The following is a 17,955-nucleotide window of genomic DNA, read 5'->3' as shown; positions in this document are numbered from 1 at the left end:
CTCAAGAGCCCAGAGATACTGAATTTGAAGCTCGTGAATTCGAGGGACGGTGTGACTGGGCGCGCATGATTGCTAGAGAAGCCCAAAGGTAAACAACGTTTGAAAGGTAACGGCCGACACTTGCAAATGAGAAATGCGGTGGTGGCGAATGATCCCTCTGGATTGCAGCCACTGAAAGCAAATTGACGCCGGTCTTTGCGTTGTCCCAGAAAAGCGCTCTAGATTTAGACTTAGGCGGTTCTCGTACTGTGCCATGAATAGCCTTGGCAGCATATCGAATGAGGGGTTGTCAATTGTATCCGCCTGCATCAACCGAATGTGTCTGGACAATACAGTGATGAAGTGACACTTGAAGACAGGGTTCTCTCTCTTTCTCGTTCTCGGGTGGACATTATCCTTCGAACATGGCACTATCTGATGTGTGCGGTGAGCCACCAGACCCCCAGTCGCTGCCTCTGACCTTTGAGTATTGTAAGAGCGATTGCACTCCATCCAAACGGTGATGTCGTAATGAGACAGTAAATGCCAGTCTGGTTCTGGTCTATTCGTTTCTCGTGCGATTGTCGCTACAATATGTTACAGATTTTGATAGTGTACAGGGTATCGTTATGCCGGCCAGCAGCCGAAGTATAGATCTGTCATCTCACTCCTTTGGTGTTGATGTGGAGGACTGGTTCTTGTCCGTCAATCGTTCGTCGCCTGTAGGAGAGGCATCCGTGTGAAATTGTGCTGAACGTGGTGTAGAGGAGCCATCGTCCCAGAACTCGACATCGCCTTCAGCGCTCAAAGAGCCGCGCTTCACGAGGCCACCCTTCTCCTTCATCAGATCTTCAATCGTGACGGATTTATCCGAGAAGATCTATCAGGGATTAGCGACAGATCCAGTACGCCTTCCGATGTAACCTACCTTCAAATGATCGCTGATCAGATGCCTGTTTTTGCAGCCAGGACATGAAATCAAGATAGTCCCTTTGTGATAGCCTTGCTTGGACAATCGGTGTGATGAACGAGTCTCGCACACCTTGCATGTGAAAGTGAGCTCGTATGAAGGGACTTGGTCGCGGTCAAGTCGTGTTTCAGGCGCCTGAGTGGTTGTATTATTTTGTGGCGGTGTCGAGGCACCCGACTCAAAGCGTGCTGTGGAAGGAAGTCGCGACCGAGGAAGAATGGCTGAGGGGCGTGTAAGGGCTGACGTTCGCGGTGTGTGGATCAGGCGCTTTGAGGCTGCTGGAATGTGTTCAGCAGGGCGTGCCCATGCTGCTCGAGGCGCAGTTGTACGGGCGCAAGAGCGCAACAAAGACATGGACGAGCGCATGACTGTTAAGGCAAGAATTGTTTCGAATCTAGTGAGAGCGATCGGACAAGAAGCAGTAAAGTGTTTTACGTGAATGGAGCTTGACTGGCAGGTGCGGACAAAACGTTCTCCACCGAGGCACCGAACGCCAAGCGAACGTCGTCACTGCCTGCATGCGGGCACCACGGGCATCCCCACCGGACCGCATGCTGTGAACACTGACACCACACTCTCGCACCGCCTTGTCGTTCACTGCTGTTACCGTCTCTGTCTCGTCTGTCTCTTCGCTCCTGCACTGGAAAGCAGCGCGCACGTTACCTACGCCACTAGACCCTCCGCACGCCACTCGGACGCCTCCACGCTCAGCAGCGAGCGTTGGCGTACTTTTGAACAGCGCAGCAAAGTGCAAGCACAGCTCTCAACCATAGCTCTCAAGCACGCGCGATAACACCCATCCTACGGCAAACATGATTGCTGGACGTGGCAGGCAACGCATTCGACCCCCGCGTAGGGTACGTCACCTTCACTTCACCTCATCACCACAGCTATATACTGCGCTTTCAGCCGTGCCTATCTGCTTTAGACAACATTACTAACGATGGTGCGAATGCAGGGTCTGCACGGTGACGAGATCGACTTCGATAATACATGGGCAATAATCGAGGCTGCCTTCCGCGAAATTCACACAAAAAATGCTTCGAGGCTATCGTACGAAGAGCTCTATCGCCATGCCTATCGGATCGTCCTGAAGAAGAAAGGCGAAGATCTGTACCGAAACGTTCACGACTTCGAGCGGAAGTGGCTGAGTAGCGAAGTGCGCGCCGCCATTCAGCAGTTGCTATCCCCCAATCTCCTTGTGAATGCGCAGAGTTTGGGTGGCACAACTGCCAATGAGCGACGGGTTGCGGGCGAGAAGTTCCTAAAGGGTTTGAAGCAGGCATGGGGAGACCACCAGGTCTGTATGAGCATGCTGGCAGATGTGCTCATGTACATGGTAAGTCGCCGCAACACAGTAAATCTCGTCTTTTCATTGAGACTGACTGCTTCAGGACCGTGTCTACTGTACAGACCACCGCCGACCGTCGATTTTCAATGCCGCTATGGTCCTGTTCCGCGACGAGATCCTGCGTTCACCCGTCTCCGATCACGATGCGCGGCTTCTGCTCGGCCTGGTGAACCACGTTATCCTTGACCAAATACAAATGGAGCGCGACGGCGACGTCATCGACAAACATCTCATCAAATCCTGCGTGTGGATGCTTGAAGGGCTGCACGACGATGAGACTGAGGCGGAAGAACAGCGACTGTACAACGTATCTTTCGAACGAGAGTACCTGGATACTAGCAGAGACTTCTACAAGAGCGAGTCAGAGCGGCTATTGCGCGAGTCCGACGCTGGCGCTTACTGCAGATACGCTCGAAGGAGAATTTACGAGGAAGACGAACGGTGCAAACAGACTCTTCTGGATAGCACAGGGCCGAAAATCCAGAAGGTCGTTGAAGACGAGCTTATCAAGAACCGGATACACGAACTGGTAGAGATGGAGAGCGGAGTACGGTACATGGTCGACAACGACAGGATAGAAGAGCTCAACCTCGTATATGATCTCAACCGGCGAGTCGATGAGAAGAAGTCGGAACTCACACGAGCGATCCAAAAACGAATCGTTGACTCAGGTACCGATGTGAACAACGACGCCATTGCTGCATCGCAAGCTTTACCTCCTGCTCCCGCACCTGTAGCCGATCCTGCGGACAAGAACAAGAAGGTCGTGCAAGAAAAAAGCATCAACCAGCAAACGGTGGCCGCTATCAAATGGGTTGAGGACGTTCTCATGCTAAAGGATAAATTTGACCGCATTTGGAGAGATTCATTCGAGGCTGATGCTCTTCTGCAGCAAGCAGTCACCAGGAGTTTTGCTGAATTCATCAATTCGCCGACATTTCCAAGATCTTCCGAATATATCTCGCTCTTCATTGACGAGAACATGAAAAAGGGCATTAAGGGCAAGACCGAGATGGAAATCGATGCTGTCCTCGAGAAGGCCATCATTTTGCTACGATACGTGCAGGACAAGGATTTGTTCGAGCGCTATTACAAGAAGCACTTGTGCAGACGGTTGTTAATGAACAAGTCTATCAGCAACGAAGTCGAGAAGCAGATGATCTCGAAGATGAAGATTGAGCTTGGCAATAATTTTACTTTGAAGCTGGAGGCCATGTTCAAGGACATGACTATCTCCGAAGAGCTCACTGCAGGCTTCAAGAAGCATGTCGAAGGTCTCGGCGAAAAGGACCCAAAACGTATCGATCTGAACATCAACGTGCTTACCAGCATGACGTGGTCGCTCGAGACTATCAGTGGTACAGCCGACGACGGAGAAGGTCGTCCACGATGCAACTTTCCCACTGCGGTGGAAAAAGTCAAGCGTGGATTCGAGAAGTACTACAACGAGAAACATTCCGGGAGACAGCTCACTTGGCTTGCCAACATGGGGTCGGCGGACATCCGGGCTACCTTTAAGAAAGTGCAGCAGAAGGATGGGTCGTTCAAGGAGCGCCGCCACGAGCTCAACGTACCAACCTATGGCATGGTCATTTTATTGCTGTTCAACGACTTGCCAGCAGATCAGCACTTGACCTTCGAAGAGATTCAAGCGCAGACAAACATCCCAGCACCGGACCTTATCAGAAACTTGCAGTCTCTCGCTGTTGCGCCCAAAACACGTATCTTGATCAAGGATCCCATGTCCAAGGATGTGAAGCCAACTGACAAGTTCTTCTTCAACGAAGGCTTTAATGGCAAGTTTGTCAAGATCAAGGTCGGTGTGATCAGCAGCGGCAACAAGGTTGAGAGCGATCGAGAGCGACGAGAGACGGAGAAGAAGAACGATGACTCGCGACAGTTCTGTGTCGAGGCTGCCGTTGTCCGAATTATGAAGTACGTGGTTTTCGGTCTTTATTGCCCCACTCCTGCTAACAATGTCACAGGCAACGTAAAGAGCTTTCTCATCAACAGCTTATCCTTGAAACACTCAGCCAGTTGGCTGGTCAATTCAAGCCTGAAGTCAACATGGTGAAGAAGCGTATAGAGTCGCTCATCGAACGCGAGTACCTCGAGCGCATCGACGGAGCAAAACTAGACTCATATCGATACCTCGCATAGGCTGCGGCAATTTGGCGTTGTACAATAGGCGTTCGGAGAGCTTTACATTTGGGCAGATTCCCCTGGTGATGCATAGCATGGCGTAAGGAAGATCTACGACCTGGGTCAGACACAGGCGTCTACGGTTCAAACGGACGCATAGCATCAAGTCTCAAAGTCTGGGTTTATCAGATTAAAATACATGCAAGTCAAACACTCAGACTCTCGCCTCTTCCCTCCCTTTCAACCACGTGTAGGGGCCGTGAACTAGATCTGCCAGAGCACGACCGGGTGTTGCATGTCACTGGCGGGTGTTTCAAACCGAACACCGACAGAACACGCCGCTACGTTCACAATGAAACGAACTACGTGGAGATGGAAGCTCATGGTAACAAATAGCGTCAAACGGCTTAGACCGTGACCACGTTTTGCATGTCGTAGACATCATAATCAGAAATGAAAGCGTGATGAAGCACGTGAGCTCGACTGGACAATATGGCCTAGACAGCTTGTAATAGTCCAGGACCTGTGTTGGTACGTATCCAGGGCGCCGACTCTGGCGTTCCACAAGCATGCGCATCTAGAACTGATCCTCATGACTACATGCTGGTCACGACATTGTGATCTGCCTCCGATCGATCTCAATGATCTCTTTAAATCAGCCTCTCAGCAATATGACTCTTACAAGTGCTTTACTTTACTTGGAGCACCTGGGAAGCCCAACATCGTCCCTATGTAATCTTGAGTCAAGCAATCAGTCATCTTGGTGTTGGGAAATGAAAACTGGTTCGATGCTGCAACAGCGCACATTTTGCACAAGCTCTGCATAACACTAATGCATGATCAAAGTCAGGATTAATCGCTTATCGATAGCTACATTTTCTGTCTGCAGCGCCTCCCGATTGGCTCAAACATTCGACTCAAGGTATTGGTCAACCAATCAAACACAAGTCTCTGTAAAGATGTCATAAGAATTGTGGAAATCACACACACCGAGAGCGAGGGAGTTGTGGGGAGACAATTCTCGAGCGCAAATCTGAGGTGTGTGTGGGGATGCAGCAAGATCGCAACGGCGCACCTTGGGCGTCATGCTTGTGGATCTTGATGACGTTGGAGATGCAGCCGGGAGGCCCACAGACGCTGAGGAGCCGGTCCGAGACCTGGCACTCGCGTTGTTGTCAGTGCTGTGGGTTGCTCAACTTACGAGAGTACAAAGAACGTCGGAGATCGTGCAAGGAGCATTGAGAATAGAAGTGCCTGCAGCGACATCGCTGAAAAGGGGCGGTCTTGCAGAACTCGCCTGGTCAAACACGCGACTCCCAACACGTGGAACCGTGCGACCACGCTGCGGGAATTAGAGTGCCACCCTTAACGTATTGTGTTGCTTGCAGGTTCTCTTACCAGCGCTCTTTGTCATTAGACAAGGAAACAAAGGCAGTGATCGGAATCTTGCGACACGAGTTAAGCAGGAACAATGCTCAGCTACGAGCGGCATCCCCCAGCTGTGCACAGTAAGATCTCGTATTCACATGTCCCACGGTCCTCGGCGTCGGTGCGCCTTCCTCTTCAGTGCATATAGCTGCAAGGGGCGAGAACATAGCAGCCACGTTGCGCAGCCTCGCCTCAGCTTCTTTGAACTTGACTTGATGCCTTCAACAAACGACTGCTTCACAATGAAACTGCTAGAGATGCACCGGGGTGCACAATCGCGCTCATTAAATTCCCGAGTCGATCCCACAAAGGAAATGAACAGGTCGCGGGGGTCGCCAAGCGAACGCGGCCAGCACCAACATCCCAGTCGAGCAAACGCAACGAAAGAGGGACAACATGCCTGTCGCCTGTGTGGAACGACATGCAGTGGATCGATAGCGCAACATGGAGCGGCTGAGATCGACTGAATGGGTTGAGTACTCAAATCCCACGGGCAAGGCCCTGAGCAGTAACCAGAATGGTATTCGCATTTAAAGATCAACAGCTCAATCTGGAGGATGTGCGCGTGTGTGTCGCTCGTTGTTGTTGGCCTCATCCCCTGGCGGCTGTTCCTGACGGGTATGCGGGTTCCTGAGTGGTTGAAACGGCGGCGCTCGACGGCGTCAGCGCCACCGCGGTTTGCTGAACAAGTCAAGCTTTTGTCACGCCGATCAGTGACTAGCATCGTTCGTCCTCTTACAGGTGAGCGGCCGATGTCTTGTGCGCAACGCCGTCTCTCACTGGCTGCAGGTTCATTTCCACGACATGGCCTCCTTGATGCTCACCCTGGCCGGCAGCCGCCAGCTCGATCCCTAGTGCAACCAGGATTGGAAAAGTTTGTTGCGATGGCGCTCACTGCCGCTGCGTGAAAGCCTTCCAGACCTTGCCCTAGCCATGGGGTCCCGCTCTCTCCGTTTTTGTATATGAATTGAAGCCGCCCCGTACCCCCATCTCACCCACAACGTCCCAAACTTCCACCAGAGCTGTCGCTGTCTTTCCCTACGAGCATTCGCTCCCCACGTTCTTTCGAACACCACAGTCACTCCTGCTTCGCCTCAGCCCTGGTCGGCTCGTTCCCTGCGCTCTCCACAAAGTCGCCTGTCCAATTCTACCAAACTAAGATACCCACATCAACATGTCTGCCATGACCAAGCTCAGCCTTTTGGCCCTTATCGGCGCTGCCGCCGCTCACCCTTCCTACGGTGGTCACTCCAAGTTCCACTCTAAGCCCGCCGCTGGCACTGGAAAGCCGTACCCTACTGGTGGCTGGTCTGGCAACTACAACAGCACCCAGGTTCCCGCCGGTACTGCTTCCTACGAGGAGGGCAAGACTTCCACCATCGATATCACTACCACCTCTACCAGGACCATCACCTCTACCATCTACGGCACCCCTGCTCAGTCTGCCGTCGTTGAGAACGTCTCTTCCAAGCCTGCTGGCGAACAGTGCGGTCCTGCCACCGTGACTGTCACTGCTACTGACAAGTACACCGTCACCGTCACCCCTGGTGTCTCCTCCGCCTACTCCACCGGTGTTGTTACCTCCTCCATCGCCCTGCCTTCTTCCAAGGCTGGCGAGTACGAGGCTTCCAGCTACATCGTTGTCTCCTCCACCCCTGCTGCTGAGAAGCCCTCTTCTTCCAAGCCTGCCGTTGCTACTTCCTCCAAGGTTGAGGAGTACGAGGCCCCCACCCCCTCTGCTTCCGTCCCTGCCATCACCTCGGTCGCCGAGAGCGCCTACAGCACCGCAGTCCCCTCCTCCACCGCTGCGGCATCTTCTTCCGCTGCCCCTAAGCCTTCCGGCGCTCCCACATACACCGGAACCAAGCGTGGTCTTGCTTACAACGACGGCGAGCTCTGCGCTTCCTTCGGCTCCAACTTCGGTTTCGCCTACAACTGGGCTCAGACCGAGAGCAAGGATGTCGGTGCTCCCTTCATCCCCATGATGCACAAGCTTTCCGACTCCACCGCCGAGGCTTGGTTGGCCAACGTCGAGAAGGCTGTCAAGGCCGGCTCCAAGGCTGTCATGGGTTTCAACGAGCCCGATCACGTTGACCAGGCCAACATGAGCCCCGAGGTCGCCTGCTCTGCCTGGAAGGAGTACATGAACCCCATTGCCGCGTCTTATCCCGATGTCACCATTCTTGGTCCCTCGGTCACCAACGGAGGTGCTCCCATGGGTCTCGGTAAGTTTACAAACACTCCTAACTATGCTAGTTGACTAATTCGTTCTGTTAGACTGGCTCACTCGCTTCCACGACGGCTGCCCCGACGCCATCGTCCACGCGACCAACATCCATTTCTACGACATCTACGAGGAGGCCACCTTCGACCGCTTCAAGGCCCAGGTTGAGAAGGCCGCTGCTGACTACGGCAAGCCTGTCTGGATCACCGAGTTCGGTCTCAACCCCGGGTCCGCCTCTGAGGAGCAGGCTGCGACCTTCCTCAAGAAGGCTATGGACTTCTGCGATTCTTCAAGTGTCGTAGAAGGGTACTCATGGTTCATGGTCGGCACTGGTGAGAACCAGCTCAACACTGCCAGCGGTCTTTCCACCCTTGGACAGGTCTACGCCGGCTCCTCGTAGAGGGCGGCATGAGACGATAGGGCGTTTCATGGGTTTATTGTAAACGGACGATATACCCATGCAGTATCGGGTTATGTTTATTTCTTAATTTCTTTTGTCTAACTTATTTGAAAGGGGGCTTGGTGTAGCGAATTTGAACAGGGAGGATGAATGCAAACAAACAACAATCCCTCGATCTGCAGTATTATGTCGCGTGATGCGTGAAAGTAGCACATAAGGCTGATCGATAGTCTGAATGCGCGTAGTTAACACTCAGGCGACTAGGTAGTCTGGATGTGCGCAGCCAACACTAAGGCGAATAGGCAGTCCAAAGCTCCTTCCTCATCAAACGTACCACATATCGAGCGCTGGGCGCCTACCTATACCAACGCTAAGAGTTACCAAGCCGACTAAGACTATTCGACATCGTCCCGAAAGTCTGTCTCCAATTACTCCTATTAACGAGTCAAGCGTCATCACGGTCACACCCTTACCGCGGCAACATGCCCTACGGTGACTCGCATGCCCAGTAACATACCGCTCCGTACTCATCACGCGCACACTACTTTGCTACGGCAGGACTACCAATCACGTCGCGATAATGTCATAGGCAGTGCAGAGAACTCCTGAACAGTACACCATCAGCAAGCAAACAATATGGCCAACCCTGGCAGGCTTAACGCGCACGCCTATCTCGATGGGCAGAAGGAGGCGGCGCGTAGGCGTCTTGTGCGTCAGTAGCCCTTGCTATCGATGTATTATCCTTTGCTGTTCGATTCAGGTACAATTCAGACACGAAGGCCGCGCCAAGTTCGACAAGCAGGAGCAACTTCTCCAGTTTCTCGCAGCCCAAGGTATCCATGTTACGGGTAGTCATCTTCTCTCACCTCGCAGGATAAACGGCGGATTAAGGATATGAGCCAGATGTTCTACTACGCGACAGTGAAGTAGTAAGTACACACAAAAACTCCACAGAATACGTTTATACCTACAACATAAGTAATGCTTGATTAAATTTTACCTTCAAGTGATATAATAGCTACAAGTTCTGTATAAAAGTTGGTCAGCTTGAAGGTCACTTATCCGCCGTTTTTCCTGAAAATTGAGGGTTAACCATGCCATAGCAGGATTCTGGTAGGTTTGGAGACTTCCAAGGTTTGTTGGCTGTTCGCAACTGATAGAAACGCACAGCTTTGTACTGAACATAGGCGCACGCAACCCTCTGAACGTCACGTCGACAAGTACACCGTCATGGACACGGAGCCGATGGACGATGGTGCATATGCCACTCAACGCGCCTGAGTGAGCGCCTTCCTACACGGCGGGTTCATTGACCAGGCGCGTAGTTCAAGCGGTTGATATTAGCCAGCTCCAAAGCGACACCGCAAGGAGTTCACCAGCTACTATGACAGCTAGCCCAAGAGCCATGTGCACCCTAACTTGGGTCTCTAATCTTGTGGGCAATTGATAAGACAAAGAAAGAAATCTGCATTCCACACTTCTGTCTGACTGTGAGTGTATCATCTCTTGGCCTTCACCGTGTGAAGCCTTGACAAAGTGGGGCTCACTTACCGTTTCGAGTCCATGTGCAAACGCTCACAGATATTTACAGGCTCGCGTACCCTTCTTTCTTACTACCCTCGACCTCTCAACCCAGTCAACACGCGGCAATACTGAGATGATCGCACCACCAGCTTGGAAGTACTGCCTTGTCCTAACAGACTCCATGCAAGACCTCTTAATATCTATGTCTTTTGCTAGAGCTGGATACGCACAGCTTCTATAGCAGTTACACCTGCGTGTAGCTATTCTGCTCACTAAAGCTACGCTCTGACAACTTTCAACATTCCAGGATTCAAGCCATGTCTTTCTTGTGTGAGGACCCATCTGCCCTTAGATTAAACCTCCTCTCAACTTTCAGAGGCTGCGATATCAGGAAACTAGACTTGTCGCGAGCGATCCAGAGAGTGGATATCCACAGAACCCTCAGGACGAACCACTGTCGAGCGCAGAGACTGCAATGGAACGTGCCCGCAGAATTGTCGCACATGAAGGTTACGTTGATGATCGACACGTTGAAGAGGTTACGGGCGGGGCAGGAACTGACATAGGGTCAGCGGGTTGTCGCCTGTTTGCCAACGTACAGTCGGACGTCCTTGGTCAGATATACGGTGTCGGCTCATGGCTACTGAAGCACGTTCGAGGCAAATGGGCTACCATTGAATTTGATGTTAGTTCGCTCTCAGACTACCACTGATCAGAAACTGACAACTGCAGATCATGGTCCACAATTTGGTGATCTACTCCAAGATCTACCAATTCCCCGTACCCGATGAAACGGCCGACAAAATCCTCATCCGTCTCGCAAACGCTCAAGCCTGCCTTGCAGAAGCCGATTAACTAAAGGGACAATTGCGCGAGAACAACTAGACTTCCTCCAGGAAGTAGCTGCCAGCCCGCCTCGTTGCGCGATTGCAAACCTCGATATCATACAGACTGTAGATGCTGCTAGAGCAGCTCTCAAACCGCGATTCACTGACCTCGACACCGCCCACCGCCTCCGAGTATGGGGCTTTGCCGGTACTTAAGCAGACCCAGCAATGGGACAGACCAATTCGTGTTCAATGGCCGGCAATGCAGCGATGAGTACAAGTACCGCCTAATCCTAGCAGCAACCATACAAGACCTCTAGACGTCTGTGTCTTTTGCCAGATCGAGATACGCACAGCCGAGATGGTAGTAACACCTACTTGCGGCTATCCTGCTCACCATAGTTGCGCTCTGAACTACTTCCATCATTTCAGGTTTCAAGCCAGGAGAGTGGCTTTATTGCCCTGATCCGCACTGCTTTGAGAAACTCCGGCCACCACCCGTCGGGGCACGGTACACATCCATCGAGCCTCCAGCGGACGGCGCAACGTGTTGGTGTGACCCGAAGGAGGATTCTCCACCTCTCTATGGCAAGATGATTGAGGTCGCTTGCTCCGGCAGGCACAAGTTCTGTCCTGGCTGCCTGTTCGAATGGGCTCATACACGACTGGGAAATACTATCAGAGACTACGAGGAGACACAGAATCCCGAACACTACCAGAACGTACTCTGCCCACACTGCAGACAGTCTATCGACTCGATGGTCCTTTTGCAGCTAGAGTCGACTCCACACGAATGCCATTGTACGCAGGATAGCAGTGACAACGACGACGACTTAGACGGTATTGAGGCCAGGGCTACTTCAGATCCACACGAGGCCCGGCTTCTGAAGCTCATACAAAAGAATCACAGTTTGAGACCGTCACTCGACGACTTGGTTGCGGTAGCGAAGGACGTGATTGGTGAACAGGCACCTTTGTTTTGTCGAGATCAAGTACGAGTTCCGCTCGGCACAACGACAGGCACAGAGCTACTATGTACGTACCAATCACATCGTGACAACGTTGTAGGCAGTGCTGACAGGTCAGCTTCCGAGATATCGTACAGCCACTGCATTTCAATCTAGTTGCTTGGGCGTCAGCCCGGGCGTCCAATCACAACAACCCATACCAGCGGCTAGCCATGATGCTCAGCCTTGCGCGCGGCGATCGAACTTCAACGCCTCCTACACATGTATAGGTACATGTGTACTTATAGTCCTGCAGTCAGGTTGCACGCCAACCTCTAAACACCATACGACACTACAAGCTCATCGACGCAACAACCCCGCGTCTTATCTCTTTGTTCGAAGACGTCACTCGCAATGGATATCGCAGGTCTCGAGTCTCTCGCCGGCGGCCGCACAGGCGGGCATCCGTACAGCGGTCCAGATGGGGAGGCGCGGTTCGCCAAGATGAAAGCGAATGTCGTGCGAGAGTGGGAGGAGGAGCAGAGTAAGTTCTCACTGGTCTGTAGCGAGTGAGATGGGCTGACGAGGGTAGGGAAGAAGAAAGCGGAAGAGGCGGCGGCGTTGGAAAAGGAGAGGGTTCGGAAAGAGTCTGGGGTTTCTGAGGTGGAAGAGAAGAAGAGCAAGGTAGGGAGGCTAAAGACAAAGCTATTCGGACAGTGAGCGAGTGTGAGGAGTTCGAGGTGCGGCTACCTTTTGTCACTGTCTCTGCATTTCGGTAGGTGTGCAAGGTGGATCTGCTTGCATCCAATCTCCTCCTTTTATTACAGTGTTTTCCTCTCCATACGATCGATATTTTTGGCTGGCCTCAAGCTCAAATTTCCTCAGTACCCGAAAAACGTACTAGATACTTTGTCGATGAGTATCGCGTGGGATTTCGGAGAGTGATCAAACTTTTCATCAATGGTATTGACATTAAGCCATAGAAGACTTCTCGATGATGCCTGCTACACAAAGTGAAAGGTAAGTGATGGTAGTTCGCTGTGCGGCTCCAAATTTGGATAACACAGACACGTGCTTCACTCGCCATCTACGGCGGTGATACCGTTTGTCAAAGCCATCAAGTGAAAACTACGTTCAGCTATATGACCAGGTCTCGCTTTCACCTTGATGCGAACGCTTAGCGTGTTTGCTAGCGTGACTGTCTTGTTTGCCTCAAGGTCCCCACTCGATTACCTTCCCACTCACCTGCCTTTCTCCTCACTTCCACTTCAGAGCGATATCAATCCGCGCCTTGGCGGTCCTCAGGATGGCGAGCTCCCCAACGTTGTTATCCCTTCCACCGGAAATACGCAACCGCATCTATGAGTTCGCACTTACGCCAGATCGGGGAGCACTTTACCACGTTTACAACCAAGCATCCTCTGGGAAGAAGTCGTTCTTTTTTGAGCCCAGCTCTCCAGAGCCCGTCGATTTTTCGCCTGCCTTGGACGCTCAAGCTGAGTTCAACCAGCTGAAGTACGTGAACCGCCAGCTCTACTCCGAAACGGCCGCAGTGGAGTTGGAGTACTGTCGCAACCTGTTCTTCGACTATAAAGTTTCACGCGAACGTGCTCAGGGTGCTCAGGTCGTCAGCTTCCTAAAGTCGGTGTCGCCAACAATACGTGCCCGGCTATGCACGATCTGTATTCGAGATTTTGACGATGCTTCTCCGGTAAATCGTCAGTTCCATGACAGCGCGACGACCATGTCAAATCTCGACTATTTCTGCTGCCAACATCCAAATCTTAGTATTCGCTACGAGATAACCGGGTGGGTGATACGATCGACAGGTATGGGATACTTAGAGGGCTTCCTGGATGGCCTTTATTGGTCCTCTACCTTGCGTAACGAAACCTTCAGCAACACACCTTTCTCGGCCCGAATCGTTGCAATCGCAATGTTTCTGGGCCGCGACATCTCTGGCACCTATACCATTTCGGCTCGTACTCCCAGAGAATGGAAGGTGGAACTCAAGGCCAAAAATCTGCGCTTCTTCCCTGTGGCAATCGGCAGTGATGGAAAGCGATTGTCTACTCTCCCAAAAGTATGGCGTCCTGTGATCCCCTGGGCGCGTCACGAGACCGAGGCCATACACGCCCAGATGGAGCAGTGGTACAATGTTGGGCTTTGAGCGCCCTATCTAGAAAATCCCAGAGTATGGAAGAGGGTCCGAAGATTCATGGAAGCTGACGGAAAGATCTGGAACAGTGTTTGTGATATTTGCGTACAAGGTGGCATGGCTAGGAGTTTTCCTTCGTTCAGAGTGCGAAGCTCATGCGTTTGTCACAGTAATCAAAGTCAATACATACCCAGGAAAATAATGTCCACCCTTCAAGTTTATGTGCGTGATCAAGTCGTGTCTTCTCAAGCGCTGTCTCAGTACTAAAAGATCGCTACAGCGTTAGGCGGGCTTGCTACACCATGGGGTACCTAATCGCTCGTTAGCATATCTCATTTCGAAGTCCATCTCCAGAGTCAGACTCACCTTCAGTGGCACGCTACTAACAAAACATGTCCACCTTCCCAGCTCCTCTGCCTTCTCACACAACCGCTCCAAATCCCACATCTCGCCGATCATAACACCCCACCCACCAAGCAGCCACTGGTGCACAAGACCGCCGCCTTGCATATCACCTTCCCATTCTTCGCCCTTCCAGATGCCGCCGGGCTTGTTGTGGTCGCCTACGAGAGGCGCCATCTCAAAGGACGGCGCATCGCTGTACACGTCAGTACTCCACTCGCACGCAAATAGAACAGAACAGTCATAGCTCAGCAGAAGAAGAAACGTACCCAGCAACAGCTACAAACCCACTCTCCCAGATCCACCGCAGCGTTTCCTTCGTGCTCTCCACGCCCGCAAACGCCGGCGGCTTCTCCGCCAACTCCTTCCTCCCCTCCTCACTCAGCTTGCCATACTGCTCGGTGAACCCCGACCGGACCAGCAGCAGGTCCCCGTCGCGCGGCTGCACACCGGTCTGCTCGAGCATGGCCTTCAGCTCCGTCGCCGTAATCGCATGGCTGGACAACGCATTCGCCTGCTCCTTCCCCGCCTTCTGCAAGAACCGCGGGTAATCCAGAATCACCGCGCGCGCCGTGATGCCGCCGGAGTGCGCAATACGGTCGATCCCGATGATCCCCGTGGACTCGATGTCGGCCTGCGTGCGCCCCCCGTAGTAGCGGGCGGCCTGCTGGTATCCGTAGTGGCGGAAGCCGTCCCACTGGGAGGACGACTGGGTGTTGATGTCGAGGTGGTCGTCGTTGACAGTGCGGCGGGTGCCGTCCGGGTGCTTGCGGTTTTCCATGCGCCAGCCGAAGGGCGGGCGGTTGAAGGACGGGTGCGACGGCAGGTTGAGGGACCAGTCGAGGGAGATGCGCTCGCCGGTCTGGATTTCGAGGGCGGCGGCGCGCACGGTCGAGGGCGTTATCATGTTGAGCGCGCCCAGCTCGTCGTCGAAGCCGTACAGGCCCCATGCGTTGCCTGGAGGCCCTTCCTTGTCCAGAGGGAGGTCTTCGAAGGGGGGTCTGGTTCGTTGCTCCATGATTTCGGGTCGAAGATGTGAATCTGGCAATTCCGGTGTTCAATCAAGGCTAAAGCTGGCAACAGAGTCCTTCCAAAAGTCGGTAAGGAAACGAGTTGACGTCTTCGTAAGACGGGCTTTTGTATACGTATCGAGTTGCAGATCGTAAGGCTAGCCACTGGCGTCCATGAGGTTGGTGGGGTAGCGGGGTAATAACATGCATTATCCGGCAAGAGCTGGTATCATCGGTTGGTGATGTGCCGAATCGAGTGAGTAGCATAATGTTCCATGGTCATGATCATTATGTGATTAGCGCTTTATATACAAGTAGGTCATCTCGGCGTTTGCAACATCACCAACGTTTCCTAGAAGTCAGGACCCATGCCAACCCCTCTTGAGCTCGTGTTTTTCAAATGCGCACCGCTTCCCTTAAATAGACTCTGCCAAATGAAAGCCTCACTCAAAAGCAGTTCAATGTCCTTCTCGGTCCATTGCTTCGTCGGCAGTGATTGCAAGAACATCATGACTTCCTGAAAGTCCATCTTACGTAGCTGGTCAGACCACTTGACGAGGAATGCTGCGCACACATAAAGATGAAAGGATGAGAAACCGTCTTCTTCAGCCTATAACATGTCAGTACCGCAGTGCAAGGGTGGGCGGTAGCTCACTCACCAGATACGTGTCCCACATCCTGATAGTATTCTTGACAGAAATCTCGCGCATTAACAGACAGTTCATCCACCGAAAACTGAACTGTATGAATTCGACGCCTTCATTCTGCAGATGTTTTGCCAGACCATCGTCAATACGCGTGGTGAGATCTCGTAAGCTCGCTACTTGTCGCTGGATTCCTGGCTGATGGGCGATGTAATTGTCTTGTATTCCGTCGAGAAGCTTTGTCAAGCACCAAAAGGAGTCAGCTTCGACCGCATCAAGGACTTGTTTGGGCAGCTGCCCAGGGTCCATTCCAAATTCGATATCAGGATCTGAGATATAAGCACCAAGAAAAACTTGCCAGAACGGCGTGACAAGATCGTTGATACCCTGCACGTAGCCGGAAGCGGGATGCCGTATCGCCCAGACGTAGAGAATCCTTTCCAATGATCTTTGCGTCGCCTCATAGCTGTAGAGCTCGAGATGAGGGTTCGTACGCGGTACATCGATGCTGATCTGATGCCAGATAGCTTCGTCCAGGCCCCGTCCACGCCCTCGAATGGTCGATGGATAGGAAGAGGCGCCTGCCATGCCAGCCGCAACGGCGCCAGAGCTACCGGACGTACCCTTCTCGAAGGCTTGACGAACGCCTTCGAGGTATTCTTTCCTTTTGCGCTCTAATGTCGCTACTCTTCGTTCGCTACTTGTAGGCAGGTAGCCTAACAAAACCTGCCACGTCATTGCCCGCACCTCTGAGGGCACCCCTGACCACGCTGAGTCGCGCAAATCTGACAGTGATATTGTGCTTGCCTGCAATATCCTCTTGAATTTGTTTATTCGGGTGATTCGAGCCGAGTGTTCTTCGATTTGCTTCGCGGTCGCATTGGGGGCCACGGACGGATGCTCGATAAGATGCATGGAGTTCGCTGGGTCGCGCAGTATCTCCTGATACTGCGGTCTGAGTATTTTGCCTTCGATCTTCTTGGCTGTGGGGTAGCTAGGGATGCCTCGCTCTTCAGCAATGTCACCGCTGTCTATGCTTCGCCATGCCGTTGAACCTGCAGACCCAAGCCCGTTTCTGGTGTGGGCGTAGGTCCCTCCTAGGTCTTTATCCCTCGATGGGTCTTTCCGCCGCCCCTTTCTTCGCGCATTGGCTATGCTGGGGAGACCAAACTCGTCTTCATCGTCCTCGAACATGATGTCGCCATCGTCTTCGCTGGCGCCCCAATCATTGTTGGACTGCCGCAGAAAGCTACTGTATGTCTCGCGATTAGGTCGTGGCGAGATGTTGCTACTTGTTCGGTGCGGCGCAGCGCTAGACTCGCGACTATGGCCAGCTGATGGTGGCGTGCGAGGGCGAGAACTGGTGCTGGAGACGTTTCTGTCCAGGTCAGCTGACATTCGGCGCACTGTCCACGGACTGCATACAGAGCATTGAAGTTGAGTATGTCGGCATGCGAGTAGGATGCGCCGATAACCTTCTTGCTTTGTGTCGATGCGCTCGACGTGTTGGAGGTGGTGCGCCAGAAGGGAGAGTTTGAACTGCGCGCATCACGTCAGCGATTTCGACAGTGCGCGATGAAGCATGCTTAACTCACGCAGAGCGGTCTGTTGGCAGCAAAACGACATGTTAGCTACCCTCGATGCTATGACGCCTGCGGCCAAGTGGAAGTGCACGAACCGACCTGGACCATTTCCTACCATAAAACGTGTCAGCATCGGTACCAGAAACACTAAATGCGACTGCTGTCCATGCATACCTGTTGTTGCTTCTTCATCCTGGCTGCACTGGCTGCACTGGCTGCAGTGTGCGCATATGTCTCGTATGGGGCATCCCCGCCTGGTCTGCGCGTGAGGTCCAACTCCGAGCTAGAGAGGCACGTCCCCGACTCTCTTGCCCATTGTCGGAAGGGCGCTAGTGCTAGCGTGACTTCACGCTTTGCGATCTGACT

The 17,955-nt window shown here is 52.8% G+C and overlaps 8 protein-coding genes across 8 annotated transcripts; 4 read left to right on the top strand and 4 right to left on the bottom strand.

Moving 5' to 3' along the window:
• Positions 1 to 279: 279 nt before the first annotated feature.
• On the bottom strand, positions 280 to 1,391 carry C7974DRAFT_15371 (DNL zinc finger-domain-containing protein). Its single transcript, XM_046135826.1, has 2 exons — positions 908 to 1,391; positions 280 to 859 (listed from the first exon to the last, which is right to left on the bottom strand). The coding sequence occupies exons 1-2, from the start codon at positions 1,313 to 1,315 to the stop codon at positions 644 to 646; spliced, it is 624 nt and encodes a 207-aa protein (XP_046002891.1). The 5' UTR covers positions 1,316 to 1,391; the 3' UTR covers positions 280 to 643.
• Positions 1,392 to 1,469: 78 nt separating this feature from the next.
• On the top strand, positions 1,470 to 4,608 carry C7974DRAFT_15311 (Cullin). The gene is made up of 4 exons (XM_046135816.1): positions 1,470 to 1,806; positions 1,908 to 2,288; positions 2,344 to 4,235; positions 4,286 to 4,608. Exons 1-4 carry the CDS (start codon positions 1,762 to 1,764, stop codon positions 4,458 to 4,460), a joined length of 2,493 nt encoding a protein of 830 aa, XP_046002890.1. The 5' UTR covers positions 1,470 to 1,761; the 3' UTR covers positions 4,461 to 4,608.
• A 1,304-nt stretch (positions 4,609 to 5,912) lies between these two features.
• Positions 5,913 to 6,854, bottom strand: C7974DRAFT_15304 (uncharacterized protein). The gene has a single exon (XM_046135815.1). It carries the CDS (start codon positions 6,592 to 6,594, stop codon positions 5,965 to 5,967), a length of 630 nt encoding a protein of 209 aa, XP_046002889.1. The 5' UTR covers positions 6,595 to 6,854; the 3' UTR covers positions 5,913 to 5,964.
• A 199-nt stretch (positions 6,855 to 7,053) lies between these two features.
• C7974DRAFT_300387 (glycosyl hydrolase catalytic core-domain-containing protein) lies at positions 7,054 to 8,494 on the top strand (the record flags this gene model as incomplete). Its single annotated transcript, XM_046137794.1, has 2 exons — positions 7,054 to 8,095; positions 8,148 to 8,494. 2 exons carry the CDS (start codon positions 7,054 to 7,056, stop codon positions 8,492 to 8,494), a joined length of 1,389 nt encoding a protein of 462 aa, XP_046002888.1.
• Positions 8,495 to 11,854: 3,360 nt separating this feature from the next.
• C7974DRAFT_382967 (uncharacterized protein) lies at positions 11,855 to 12,770 on the top strand. The gene is made up of 3 exons (XM_046140724.1): positions 11,855 to 11,880; positions 11,932 to 12,336; positions 12,385 to 12,770. The coding sequence occupies exons 2-3, from the start codon at positions 12,207 to 12,209 to the stop codon at positions 12,510 to 12,512; spliced, it is 258 nt and encodes an 85-aa protein (XP_046002887.1). The 5' UTR covers positions 11,855 to 11,880; positions 11,932 to 12,206; the 3' UTR covers positions 12,513 to 12,770.
• Positions 12,771 to 13,098: 328 nt separating this feature from the next.
• C7974DRAFT_439401 (uncharacterized protein) lies at positions 13,099 to 13,983 on the top strand (the record flags this gene model as incomplete). Its single annotated transcript, XM_046145278.1, has 1 exon — positions 13,099 to 13,983. The coding sequence occupies one exon, from the start codon at positions 13,099 to 13,101 to the stop codon at positions 13,960 to 13,962; it is 864 nt and encodes a 287-aa protein (XP_046002886.1). The 3' UTR covers positions 13,963 to 13,983.
• A 19-nt stretch (positions 13,984 to 14,002) lies between these two features.
• C7974DRAFT_15268 (putative cyclase-domain-containing protein) lies at positions 14,003 to 15,676 on the bottom strand. Its single transcript, XM_046135809.1, has 3 exons — positions 14,622 to 15,676; positions 14,317 to 14,548; positions 14,003 to 14,261 (listed from the first exon to the last, which is right to left on the bottom strand). The coding sequence occupies exons 1-3, from the start codon at positions 15,368 to 15,370 to the stop codon at positions 14,214 to 14,216; spliced, it is 1,029 nt and encodes a 342-aa protein (XP_046002885.1). The 5' UTR covers positions 15,371 to 15,676; the 3' UTR covers positions 14,003 to 14,213.
• Positions 15,677 to 15,714: 38 nt separating this feature from the next.
• On the bottom strand, positions 15,715 to 17,781 carry C7974DRAFT_407841 (rab-GTPase-TBC domain-containing protein; the record flags this gene model as incomplete). The annotated part of the gene is made up of 6 exons (XM_046143273.1): positions 15,715 to 15,972; positions 16,022 to 17,384; positions 17,432 to 17,545; positions 17,602 to 17,611; positions 17,685 to 17,700; positions 17,764 to 17,781. 6 exons carry the CDS (start codon positions 17,779 to 17,781, stop codon positions 15,715 to 15,717), a joined length of 1,779 nt encoding a protein of 592 aa, XP_046002884.1.
• Positions 17,782 to 17,955: the final 174 nt, after the last annotated feature.

The sequence above is a fragment of the Boeremia exigua genome (assembly GCF_020726555.1).
Source record: "Boeremia exigua strain MPI-SDFR-AT-0100 chromosome Unknown C7974scaffold_1, whole genome shotgun sequence".
Classification (NCBI taxonomy): domain Eukaryota; kingdom Fungi; phylum Ascomycota; class Dothideomycetes; order Pleosporales; family Didymellaceae; genus Boeremia; species Boeremia exigua.
This window is presented reverse-complemented; position numbering and strand designations above follow the sequence as displayed.

Excerpts from the sequence above, each read along its gene's own strand:
- C7974DRAFT_15268 (XM_046135809.1), bottom strand. The coding sequence starts at position 15,370 with ATGGAGCAACGAACCAGACCCCCCTTCGAAGACCTCCCTCTGGACAAG. Across the intron at positions 14,549-14,621 it reads GGGTTTGTAGCTGTTGCTGG|CGATGCGCCGTCCTTTGAGA; the intron begins GTACGTTTCTTC and ends TGACGTGTACAG. Across the intron at positions 14,262-14,316 it reads TTAGTAGCGTGCCACTGAAG|GTACCCCATGGTGTAGCAAG; the intron begins GTGAGTCTGACT and ends ACGAGCGATTAG.
- C7974DRAFT_382967 (XM_046140724.1), top strand. The coding sequence starts at position 12,207 with ATGGATATCGCAGGTCTCGAGTCTCTCGCCGGCGGCCGCACAGGCGGG. Across the intron at positions 12,337-12,384 it reads AGAGTGGGAGGAGGAGCAGA|GGAAGAAGAAAGCGGAAGAG; the intron begins GTAAGTTCTCAC and ends TGACGAGGGTAG.
- C7974DRAFT_15304 (XM_046135815.1), bottom strand. The coding sequence starts at position 6,594 with ATGCTAGTCACTGATCGGCGTGACAAAAGCTTGACTTGTTCAGCAAAC.
- C7974DRAFT_15371 (XM_046135826.1), bottom strand. The coding sequence starts at position 1,315 with ATGCGCTCGTCCATGTCTTTGTTGCGCTCTTGCGCCCGTACAACTGCG. Across the intron at positions 860-907 it reads TGATCAGCGATCATTTGAAG|ATCTTCTCGGATAAATCCGT; the intron begins GTAGGTTACATC and ends AATCCCTGATAG.
- C7974DRAFT_15311 (XM_046135816.1), top strand. The coding sequence starts at position 1,762 with ATGATTGCTGGACGTGGCAGGCAACGCATTCGACCCCCGCGTAGG. Across the intron at positions 1,807-1,907 it reads GCATTCGACCCCCGCGTAGG|GGTCTGCACGGTGACGAGAT; the intron begins GTACGTCACCTT and ends GTGCGAATGCAG. Across the intron at positions 2,289-2,343 it reads CAGATGTGCTCATGTACATG|GACCGTGTCTACTGTACAGA; the intron begins GTAAGTCGCCGC and ends TGACTGCTTCAG.